Source organism: Festucalex cinctus, chromosome 17 (genome assembly GCF_051991245.1).
Source record: "Festucalex cinctus isolate MCC-2025b chromosome 17, RoL_Fcin_1.0, whole genome shotgun sequence".
NCBI lineage: Eukaryota > Metazoa > Chordata > Actinopteri > Syngnathiformes > Syngnathidae > Festucalex > Festucalex cinctus.
In genome coordinates this window covers 3,921,910-3,933,473 of record NC_135427.1, presented here as the reverse complement: position 1 = coordinate 3,933,473, position 11,564 = coordinate 3,921,910, and the positions used below count along the sequence as shown (strand labels likewise).

The window sequence follows — 11,564 nt, the reverse complement described above, 5'->3', positions numbered from 1 at the left end:
GGGATATGCAACTGTGACGAAACCAGGAAGCCAGCGCCGACGCAGGGGCTAACAAACAAACCCAACATGGACGAATGGACGCTACAATTAATAAAGTACCCGCAGAATTACTCACCGTTTCCTTGTTGAATGTGGAACAACGAGAGGCGCTTTGTGCATTTCTAGCAGGTAAGAACTTCGTGCCCCCCCTTCGACAAGAACAAAAAATGAAATTTTCACCCCTGGCCGTGATTGGTTAATTAAAACAAACATGTAGAATGTCGCATCGTCCAATTAGCTCGAATTATTGTACAGAATGACCCGCCTTTTCCCGACGAAATTATTGTGGAGAGCTACCAGATGGATATTGCTTGCCAGGTTCGATATTTTATAGTGTTTAACTTAAAATAAATTCAACTCTACTGCTGTAACTACAATAATGTGAGTAAAGTATATATTTGTTTATTTCCTTATTTCTTCTCCATGTACTGTCAAATAAATGGCAATAATTGCACAACAACATTACACCAACTGTGGCAAACCAGAAAAACATTTTTGCATGTGTCGTGAGATTGAAAACTACACTTTTTGTTTTTCAGGCAATACTTCTGTCCGCTTAAATTAGCTGGAGGGCCACAGTCCCTTTTCGCATCTGGAAATGGACCCCACCAGGCTCCGTTGAGTGTGAGTGACAGAGCGGAGCGGTGTATCTTAGCAACAGCATCTTTATTTTGAGCCATGCCATATGTCCGACAGTGTGGCTCAAGCTGTGCGATGTGCGCCTAGTGACGTCATTTTAAATTTAAAATAAATCATATTTATAGGCGCCATGGAGGAATTGGCTATTTAGCATATTGTTAAATGAATACTTTACCTCTCTGATACTGTCAATTCAAACTCGGGCTGTATAGAGCTGACATTTTCCAACAAAAACATGACACGAATCAAACAAATAAAGCTGCTAGGGGCTGGAAAAAACTATTTTTCAGAGCGGCATCAGTGTAGTTGATGGCTCAGGCTTTCACTCTGACAAGCTGTTCAAACACTCTTGACATTGAACTGCCAGTGTTTACACAACAAATATTTTCATCACAAATATGCAACACAGAAGGGCGTCCAAGCAATTACAGGCGTGACATATTGTACACAAAAAACTTTATTCAATAGAAGCAATTCCAAAATGTCACACTTTGTCATCAGTCCGAGGGACGAGGGGCCGGTTGGTAAAAGGATGCCACAAGCCCTGGATGCTGGGGTTATCCGTGTGGAAAGGCTTGCGGATGCGGATCACGTCCAGGCCCGATTGGTTGGTTAGCAGGGTGAGAACCTCCGAAACCTGTGAGGACGTTTTGCTCGCCACAATCTCTTCCCTCACATTGCCGTTCACTGCGGGGGGCGAGATAACGTCAAAATTAAACAACACTTCAGCCATTAAAGAACTACCCTGTCAATATTGAGACAAACAGGTGTGTGGGCGCCCCCTTTTGGGATACAGGAGTAACAACAACGTATGATTAAGGCGATTGATTTTGACAGCAAAGTAAGTGGTGGTAAGTATTAGGGGTGTGAATTGCCTCGTACCCGACGATTCGATTCGTATCACGATTCACAGGTCACGATTCGATTCGATACCGATTAATCCTGATACAAATCGATGAGTCGATTGTTGCGATTTTTTTTATTTAAATTTAGAAAATACTAATCAGTAAACTTGTACAGTGTAATATTTGTATGAAAATGTATTATTTATTGATCTGAAACTTCAGTCTTATACAGGTTGTAATCCGTTTCATGTTTGAACAGCATTGAAATAAAATTTTAAGCCTTAATGTTCCATTAACATAACATTCGTCCATGCTTAAGGTGTGAACCCTAAGACGTTTTAGTGAATATTTTTCCATCAAAAATTGATATTTAAAAAATGAATTCGGCCGCCTATTGAATCGATTCGAGAATTGCGCGATGTAATATCGCGATATATTGCCGAATCGATTTTTTTTAACACCCCTAGTAAGTATAAATAATGTACTTCGTTATTTGAGCCAAAATATTTTTTTTATGTAGTACGAGTATTATTTTTATTGCGACTTTTTACTTGTAAGCTAGTAGTCCCTACGTTTGAAAACAGACATCTCTTTAATACTTATGTACTTATTTATTTTACAGTCTACTGCTTTTTGGGGACTGAAAATGTACTTATACTTTTACTATTCTGTCTGTTTTTATTTATTTATTTGTTTATTTAATATTTTAGTGAAATCGCGTGCAAATGTTAAACACTCAAAAGCAGGACTACTCACAGTATTCGGCCACTATTTTGGGTTTACTGCACACCTGTGGGGACACGTACACGACGGTACCAGGGTTCTTTTTGGCGTAATCCACCACTCCATCTTCAATAAAATCCCTGTTAGAAAACAATAATGCTGTCATTACGACCATGTAATATGATGTGCGTAATGTTTTTCTTACCTGACACCGAGCGAACTGGGTCCATTTTTGGAGAAGATGATGGAGATCCGTTTAAGCTGACACACGTAACGACCCACGCCGTTTTGGAGGACGCTTTTCAGGAAGCGACTCGGCGTCCCGCTGGATGTCATTTTGATCTATTCTGGTGGCTATAACCCCCCAGGAACGAAAATGCAAAACGATTCGATCAGAGGGATTTAAAATAAGAATTCGAAGACGAGTAACAACATTGGCAGAGGACGGCAACAAACAGTGCTTCAATCATATATCTCCCGGTGAAACAAAAAGACGTATAATTTTCTTACTACAGCACGTTGCAACTTATGTGGACGCTCACAATTACCATATTGATTATATAAAAATATTTTTTTAATGTGGTTATTATTTTTCTATGCTCATATCAACCAATTTGATTGCTAAAAAGTAAAATATAAATCTTTTTTTTTCCCTCATGGGCGCATGTTTCGCACCGAGTTATTTTCGCGTTGCTATTTTGGCCCCGCTGACATGTATGTATGACTGGATAGCGCCCATCTTGCTTCTCCCACCTCGCGAGCAGACAGATGAGACAGTATAAGGCCGGAGGCGTGGTGAGGCTTTAGTGCTGGGGTGGTCATTATTTTTTAAGAAGTAAAAAAAAAAAAAAAAAAAAAAAAACAACAACAAGTGGACGGTATTTGCTGCTTTGAAGACCCCCCATTTTTCTTTTATCGCTCAGTTGCTTAGACCCCAATATTAGATTTGGCAGCGGCATCTTTTGTTGAATTACAGTTATAATTATTATAATATATATATATATATATATATATATATATATATATATATATATATATATATATATATATATATATATATATATATATATATATATATATATGAATAGTTATAATTATTTAATAAAAAAAATATTCAAGTTTCTTCCTGTACTAAACATGATTAAGCAACTTATACATGTATTTAAGGCAAGTTGCAAAATGTATGAATTCCTCTTGTTTATGTTTAATACATTTAAAACACCATAAACCGTGCCTTTTCTACTAATACTGTCTCAAATATTCTCAAATTTCGATACTGTGTATGGAGGGATCGTATGCTGAGAAACGTTTCTTGGGAGCAGCAATATGGCGGCTTCGCGACCTCAAAAGTCTTGGACTATCGACTATTCAGTCATATATATAGATCTGCCTTTGGCCCAGACATAGGCCGTCAATCATATATTTCCGGACGAAACAACCGCAAAGAAGACTTTTCAGACTTAGTGACACCATCAGTATGTTTTAATTCTAAATATATGTTAATAAATAAATGTGTTTTGTGTTTTAAAAAACGACTACAAAGGACAGCGGATGTGTGTATAGCATAGCTAAAATGTAGCATTTCAAATGTCAATCGTTCCTTGTCGGTACATGTTTCGCACCGGCCTTGTTTCGGGCAACACAAGTAATCTAATCCACAAAGGAGGTTCAACAAACCTAGAGTCTAAACCGAAACTTCGAGTATCGGTGCCTGCTATCTCGACGCACCATGACAACCCATAAAAGAAGATCTAGCTACTTTTCCACTTTGGAATTGCAGGTGCTATTACAAGCGTATAAAGAGCATGAAAAAATATTTCGTAAAAAATGCAATACTGCAGTTGCATCAAAGGAGCGAGTAGCAGCTTGGCAGCAAATTGCGGCAAAAGTGAATAGGTAAGGGTTTAATTTTGAAATTTACATGAGGTTTAATATCTGTCAATATTTAATTAAACAGAGTTATTTTGTTGAATGGAAACACGAAGACTTCACTTGTCAAACACTTACAGGTGTGTTAATTGTACCTTGTGCCATCTAGTGGAAGAGCACTGAATTGTTGTGCCTATCGCCATACATTACTGGCATAGATTAGATGAGTAAAGATGCATAATTTGTAAACTGAAAAGAAATATCACGGTGGTCATGTATCCATAATTTTACTCCCTGATTTATCATTTAACCACGCTTGTAATCTAAAAGGCAGTTAAATAACATCTGATTTTTCTTTTCAGTCAGTGCAATCAAGTGACGGAGAAACGGACTTGGCAGCAGTTAAAAACAAAATATAAAAACATAGTTCAGACAGGTAAGGCGTATTTTGTTCGGCATTGACTGGACCTCACTTTGACTTTATTAATTAACAAAGCATATATTCAATGATTCACCACAATTTGATCTATGTAGTCATTTTTTTAAGAACCGTCTTTATTGGCAAAGTATATTAAAAAATAAACACAAGGAATTTGTGTGTCGTAGTTGTGAAAAAAAAACAAAGACTGTTTATTTCTTTATGTTCTATTTCATTATGTCATTACTGTATGTTTTCGTACAGTTTTTAGAGTGTTATTTTTGCTCATTAAAATACATGTTACGTTTTTTGTTTGTTTTTGGGGGAAGACTGGAACGCTACTTTTGGATGGGGCAAGGGTGAAATTTCTAAAAAAAATAAAATAAAAAATATTTAGAGCAGCAGGTAGAGCAGCTGAGTAATATTTAACTCAATATTCATGTTTTAGCTGTCGATGAAAGAATTGATACTTCAATCAATAAAATGTGAAAAACTTGCCAAAGTTTTACATACAGAATAAATCTGTTGAACAGTCATGCTTTTAATCATATTATTTCACATGGATGCCTGCTTACCACAAATCAAAATGTGTATATTGTTCTTAGTAAAAAAAAAAAAAAAAAAAAAATGAAACATGACATTTTGTTTTTATTACATTTTATCCATTAGGCTACGAATCATTGACTAAATATCGTTACCACTTAAATGGTGTTTCCCTTTATGGGTTAGCATTAGCATTAAGCTAGTGGACTTAAAGGCTAAGATAGGTGGTTGGCTTTGTTTTGTTTGACAGTGAACTTCAAGTTGCCACACTGCTGCTTGTTGTAAATTGAGTTGAGGTATCGCAAGTTTTTGCTCCCAAGTCAAGGCATAAGAATTGTCAGAGCGACGCGAGACATTCGCACCTCAAGACAGGATTGCATATTTTCTCCAATGGTGGGCATATGGTTTCTTCGTGACATAAAGATTAACATTTGAATTCTTCTCAGCCAACAGAAAGAGGGCAAAGGCCCGTCGACAATTTGGAGCCGCTTTGCCATCACCACTATCCACGTTGACACCGGCCGAGGAGCAGGTTTTGAGCCAGGTTCAAGGCATGCCGGCGACTGAAGCCACCTCTGGCGGAAGCTCGTCCGAGTCAGTTACCTCAGGCGTCTATATACCGGCACTCTCATTCGAACTCCCCTCAACAGTTGGAGATCAGGACCTTTCTGCCACTGCCACAGAGCCCCCTATAGTTCTAGTTGTAAGTACACAAGTTCTATCGTATATATCTTATGGCTATTTTAAAAAGTATGACGTTGTCTTCTGATCACAGAAAGATGAGGAAATACTGTTTGCTGCTGAAGAGAGCGAACCAGAGAGGCCTGCAGAAGTACAAGTAATGTTTTGTTGCATTCAACTTAGTGTTTATTTATTTTTTATTTAGTGTTACTGGGCTTATGAGAACAAACTGTACAAACAACTTGCACATTCTTGTCCTTTCTAACAGAACACCACTGCCCAGAAACCAGTCGAAGGTCCTCCAGTCTTCACAGCACAGCTTGACACAGTAAGATTTTTCTTTATAGTACCGTATTTTCCGCACTATAAGGCGCATTTTAAAACTTTTTTTCATATATAAGGCACTACAGTAAAGGCTGTGGTTACGTTATGCATCCATTAGATGGTGCTGCGCTGACGGGAATGTCAACAAAACAGTCAGATAGGTCAGTCAAACTTTATTAATAGATTACAAACCAGCTTTCTGACAACTCAATTCACTCCCAAAATGCATAAACAGCTGTTTTATTATTTTCTCCGAGGTAAAGTATTAGTATTAGCTAGCAAACCAAGATGGCGGGATCTTCTGCGCGTGCGCGTCACCGATCGTGCAGGGTCACCAATAGCGTCTTGACAGCGAGACCTGTTGCGGCTCAATATTGATCCATATAAAAGCCGCACAGGATTATAAGGCGCATGGTCAGCTTTTGAAAAAATTGAAGGCTTTTAGGTGCGCCTTATAGTGCGGAAAATACGGTAACTCTAATGACGATTCTGTATATGAAATGCCATCTTTGTGTTTTCCAGTCAACAGTTACGGATTTAAATAAAATCCACCTCCTAAAAAAGATTGCGAAAACAGACAAAGAAATGGTTTTCCTGGATCGGCAGATTAGAAAAGCGGACCTGGAAATTCAGTTGCTGGAGTGCCAGTTGAGGTGAGTGCATTGTCACAACAAGTTCAAGCTCACAACAAGACATCCAAGACAGTCATTTGATATCTTGGCGGTGTGCTGAAGGTCTTTGTCCTGATGAAAGATGAACCGTCGGCCCCAGCCTGAGGTGAAAAGCGCTCCGGAGCAGGTGTTCATCGGGGACGTTTTGCTGCATTCCTTTGTCACTCAATCCGATTCCTGACCGGTCTTCTCCTGCTGGCGAACATTCCTGCAGGCGCAGAATGATGCGGCCACCACGATGCTTGACGTCAAAATGGTTTTGAACAGGTGATGGGCGATGCATGGTGACCTCCAAACATGACGTATAGCATCTATACATCTTTGTTTTATTAGACTCGAGAGTTTTGTTTCTTAATTTTTTGTCAACTTTGTCATTTCTTTTTTGCTTTGTGTGGCTAGCCAAAATTTGACACATTGCCAAAAAAATGGACATCCCACCAAAATTGGTGAAAAAGATGAGCGAGAAAACTGGTCAAGAGGCCACCAGAATTTGAAGGAGCTGCAGGAATTTATCGCAAGTTATGATTATTTTTTAGTACGAGGGATGTAACGATATCCAAACATCACGATACGATAATTATCACGATATTGTGGGGGGAGTCACAATATTTAAAAAAGGTCATTATATTGTTAAAAAGAAAAAAGCACATACTAAAAAAGCACAATATTGTGCTTTTGTACATAACAGCAATGCATATAAACCACCTACAATAGTAATAACAATATTGAGGCACTTACTTGCTAATGGAAGCACACATTGATCGCTTCACAAGAAAATTAGGTTCCCCTTCATCTGTCAATTAGCATAATTTTAAACATAGAAGGCCAAAACATCCTTAATGAAAATTAAATTGCACTAATAAACTAGCCACCAGAGGGTGCTAGAACTGCACAAATGGAAATCAATGTGACTTTTTTTTTTTTTTTTTAGCAGATGTGTTCCTTTTAAATATTGTGAACGTGACGACGACGATATTGTGGCAGTTTTAATATCACGATATTGCTGTAGATTTTACAACAATCTCTTGTCCTCTTCATACTGTATATCCGGAATATGCTGTAGGATTGCAAGAGCTTTATAAAGAAAAACAACCAAGAATGGCTGAATTTTGAAAAAATAAAATAAAATATAATAAATACACCAGAAATGTTAAATGTGAAACAAAGGTTAAACTTTTTGGTCATAATTCCAAAACTGGTCATCTCTAAAATACTACCCTGACAGATTTGGGACTGCGTTTGAAAAGAAGATAATGTATCACACTAAGCTTATACCTTAGAAAAAAAATAGATGCTGTAATATAGCCAAATGTATTGGGACAAGGTATTAGTTTGAGGGTGTGTAGATTTATGCAACTATAAAAATCTGTTGGTTTTTCAATTTTATTAATTAAACAGGTTTTTAATCACATTAAAGGTGTATTTATTGACTTGATTGGTCTAATTTCTTTTCATTTGAACAGGTGTGTAGCCCCTAAATTAAACTTTTCATATTAGCACTGTCTAATATTGTACTTTTTAAATCCATACAGTAATATGAGCCAGTCAAAACTCTTCAGTAAGCCACAGTAATGTCAGTTTTTCTTCACAGAAGATAGTGATACACAATCTATTTGTCAGCATGTTTATGGCGTTTTAGCTTGTGTGTTAGCATTAAGCAGAACAGACTTTATTGGAAAAGGTTCTCTCGATGTAAGGCATTTCGAAAGATTTGTGCCCCGATACCGATTGGATCACGAAGATATGGACAAGTACTGCAGGTGGGAGGAGACGGATAGAAACTCGAGATTTATTGTATCAGACCTAGTCAGCAGATTATGGGGAATTTCTTTTACCTGTCTTCCAGGCACGAATTAAAGATTCTTCCTCGTATAATATTACGTACAAAACGATTAATAAGGATATTGTTACATGCTATTTAATGCACGTTTCATATACTCTTGCATTGTTTTGGTCCGTTAATTACATCACTCCGGGTAAAACAAACGAAGACAAAAAAAAAAAAAAGACTGACGTAATATATTTTGTAACGACGTTAAATGGCTATGCATCACCAGGGAAAAGTAATAATATGGTTATTATATTTTAAAATACTGATATAACGCCCTTGGATTTATAAAATATTACATTTAAAATGCCGATCTTTCCCGTTTGTTGCATGTTTTGCACGAACTTATTTTGAACGTCACACGGTCCTTGAATGTTATATTTCCGGGTGAAACAATTACTCAGAAAGCGAATGTGTTTATACACTTCAAGCTGTTTTAACACCTTTAATGAGCATCCAACATCACTACTATTTTTTTTAATTATATATATAAAATATTAATTTGGGTTTTTACCTTTTAAAATAATAATATATAGCCCTGTGAGTCGCTGAAATGTATTTGGTGCGTTCTTATTTGGCGCATGTTTCACACGGACATTTTTGGACAGGCACCGAAAAGCCCGGGTTCACGCATATGCATAGAGGACAGGATGAGGACACATGCAGGCGCCTAATCGTGTAAGATGCACAAAGTTTGATCCTAAAGTAGAGTTAGTGGCTGCTGATCGTTCTAATTGCGTGAATGTTAACAAGCAGTATTCACACGTTATTCTCCCCGCCAAACATGTTCATTTTCATTATTCTGCACTACTTTTTGTAATTCCATATTCTCAACCGATTCAAACTATTCAAATAAAAAAAATCTTGGGTTTTCAGGTTCCACAATTTTCCGACATTTCCCACAATTCCACATTCTCCACGAGACAGTTTTTAAAAAGTTCATTCAGTACATCTTCGAAACATTTTTTTGTTTTGTTTATAAACTCGTTGTGCTCTCACTTTATATTTCGCAGGATCAATCTACTTTGTCCGATGTGGAGGAGATTGCTTCTGAGGGGTCTCTTTCCAGTAGCGACCCCAAGATTTCCCTACCCAAGACATTTCCCATCCTGTCCTCTCCTGACTCATAGCAGAGGTTTTGCGGCTTTGTGGACTTTCACACTGCGGGACACGGGCTCCTTCTTGTCCAGGACGTACAAAAAAGATGCCAAATCCACAGTGGACTTGCCAACTAGCGCCGTCACGATCACGGAAATCAAACAGTACCTACGCTCCAAGGATGTCCCCTTCCACGACGGCTTCAGCTGCCTGCACGCTCCCACCATCTTCATGGACGCCGCCTCCAGGGCCGAGCGCTTCTCTCTGTTCGTGGACAAGACCAATGGGCAGTTTTTGTGCATGGACACGCAGGTGGCAGGCAGCTGGGAGGACCTCCAGGACTGTTTGGAGGTGATGCAGGCGGAAGAGCGCGAGTTCCTCAGCCCGCAGGTGCTGGTGGACTACCAGGAGAGCGCCGAGGAGCAGGAGCAGAGCGAGAGGGACGCCAGCGAGGTGAGGAGCATCTGGTCCGCATCGGTGCCCTTCTCGGATCTGACGGAGGACGAGGAGACGCTCATCAAAACCATGTTCCAGGTACTGTGATGGCCGATTTGGCCTTTGAGTAAAATCGACTAATTGTGTTTTGTTGCAGATCACGAAGATCTCCAACGCAACGCTGAAGAAGTTTGGCGTTCGGCTGTTCAAACCCACCAAGAGTCTGGTTTTCCCCTGGTTCGGTGGTCCCGATTCCTCCTTGAAGGGGCTGAAGCTCCTCTCGGCGCAAAGCACAGCCGACGGCGTCCATTATAACGAGGCGACTGTCCCCAGGTGCACCTTCTACAACAACCTGTTCGGCCTCCCTCTCCTGAGCCGCATGGACGCCAGCGTGGTCCTGACGGGCCGTGAGCTGGACACGCTGGCGGTGAGCCAGGCCACGGGATTGGCCAGCGTGGCCCTCCCGCGGGGCGTCGCCTGCCTGCCGCCCGCCCTGCTGCCCTACCTGGAGCAATTCAAGCGCGTCACGCTGTGGCTGGGCGGCGACGTGCGCTCCTGGGAGGCGTCCAAGATCTTCTCCCGCAAACTGGGCCTGCGCCGCTGCTGGCTGGTGCGGCCCGGCGAGTTCCGGCCCTGTCCCGGGGAGGCCCTGGCGCAGGGAAAGAACCTGAGCCGCCTCGTGGCGACCGCCATCCCCGCCGCGCACAAGTCCATCGTGTCCTTCAAGCAGCTCCGAGAGGACGTGTACGGGGAGATGGTGAACACCGAGCAGGTGGCCGGCGTCAAGTGGGCGCGCTTTCCTGAGCTCAACAGGATCATGAAGGGACACCGCAAGGGAGAACTCACCGTTTTCACAGGTTGATATATTATAATTTTACATAATATTGAATTAGTGGTGTCAGGCGATTAAAATTTTTAATCGTAATTAATCGCATGACTTCAATAGTTAACTCGCAATTAATCGTAAAATTTACTATCTGTTCTAAATGTACAATAAAATATTTTTCCCAAGTTTTCATACTCTTGATAATACAAAAGAAAATTGGGGAAAAAATGTTCAACTAATAGAAATATTGCATATTTTAGTCAGTGATAAAGTAATTTCATAATAATACAACTGGGTTAAAATTAAAAAGAAAACTAGTGTGACGTTGATTTAGGTTGGTCCTCTTTCTGCCACTAGATGGCACTGTTGCATTTGTAAGATATTGGTGACAGCTCAGTGCATTTTTCTTTTCATATTAAGAGCGATATCTAATCTTTAATATGAAGTAACTTGTGAAATTCTGCACATTTTTAAAATTGTAAAATACAACTTGACCCCAATCTCCACAAATATGTGCATTATTATTCCATTTATGACTGCAAAATTTTTATGTGGACGTGTCGGTAGCGTTGCGACTGGAATTCCCCCAAGTAAGGGGTGGTCATTAATCGCGCGTTAAAAAAAT

General features: G+C 39.7%; 3 protein-coding genes across 11 annotated transcripts in view; 2 read left to right on the top strand and 1 right to left on the bottom strand.

Annotated features, from left to right (window-relative positions):
* Positions 1-35: 35 nt before the first annotated feature.
* Positions 36-8,187, top strand: LOC144005585 (uncharacterized). 8 transcript variants are annotated; one of them, XM_077503892.1, is made up of 8 exons: positions 36-168; positions 579-663; positions 4,478-4,551; positions 5,523-5,779; positions 5,852-5,914; positions 6,026-6,085; positions 6,604-6,734; positions 6,816-8,187. In XM_077503892.1, the coding sequence occupies exons 4-8, from the start codon at positions 5,630-5,632 to the stop codon at positions 6,826-6,828; spliced, it is 417 nt and encodes a 138-aa protein (XP_077360018.1). In that variant the 5' UTR covers positions 36-168; positions 579-663; positions 4,478-4,551; positions 5,523-5,629; the 3' UTR covers positions 6,829-8,187. The 8 variants fall into 8 exon arrangements, 7 of the variants coding, with proteins under 7 accessions (XP_077360018.1, XP_077360020.1, XP_077360017.1 ...); XR_013279618.1 differs by lacking the exons at positions 36-168; positions 579-663 and adding an exon at positions 3,646-4,142 and having other exon boundaries at positions 6,816-6,879; positions 6,967-8,187; XM_077503894.1 differs by lacking the exon at positions 4,478-4,551.
* On the bottom strand, positions 1,118-2,745 carry mrpl43 (mitochondrial ribosomal protein L43). The gene is made up of 3 exons (XM_077503897.1): positions 2,452-2,745; positions 2,280-2,386; positions 1,118-1,365 (listed from the first exon to the last, which is right to left on the bottom strand). Exons 1-3 carry the CDS (start codon positions 2,580-2,582, stop codon positions 1,163-1,165), a joined length of 441 nt encoding a protein of 146 aa, XP_077360023.1. The 5' UTR covers positions 2,583-2,745; the 3' UTR covers positions 1,118-1,162.
* Positions 6,873-11,564, top strand: part of twnk (twinkle mtDNA helicase) — a 6,985-nt gene continuing 2,293 nt past the window's right edge. The window contains exons 1-3 of one of the 2 annotated variants that reach the window (XM_077503883.1): positions 6,873-7,019; positions 9,594-10,212; positions 10,271-10,970. In XM_077503883.1, coding sequence (XP_077360009.1) covers positions 6,991-7,019; positions 9,594-10,212; positions 10,271-10,970 — 1,348 coding nt within the window. In that variant the 5' untranslated portion in view covers positions 6,873-6,990. Of the gene's footprint in view, positions 7,020-9,114; positions 9,259-9,593; positions 10,213-10,270; positions 10,971-11,564 lie in introns of those variants that run through there. The other variant, XM_077503882.1, reaches the window with a different exon arrangement.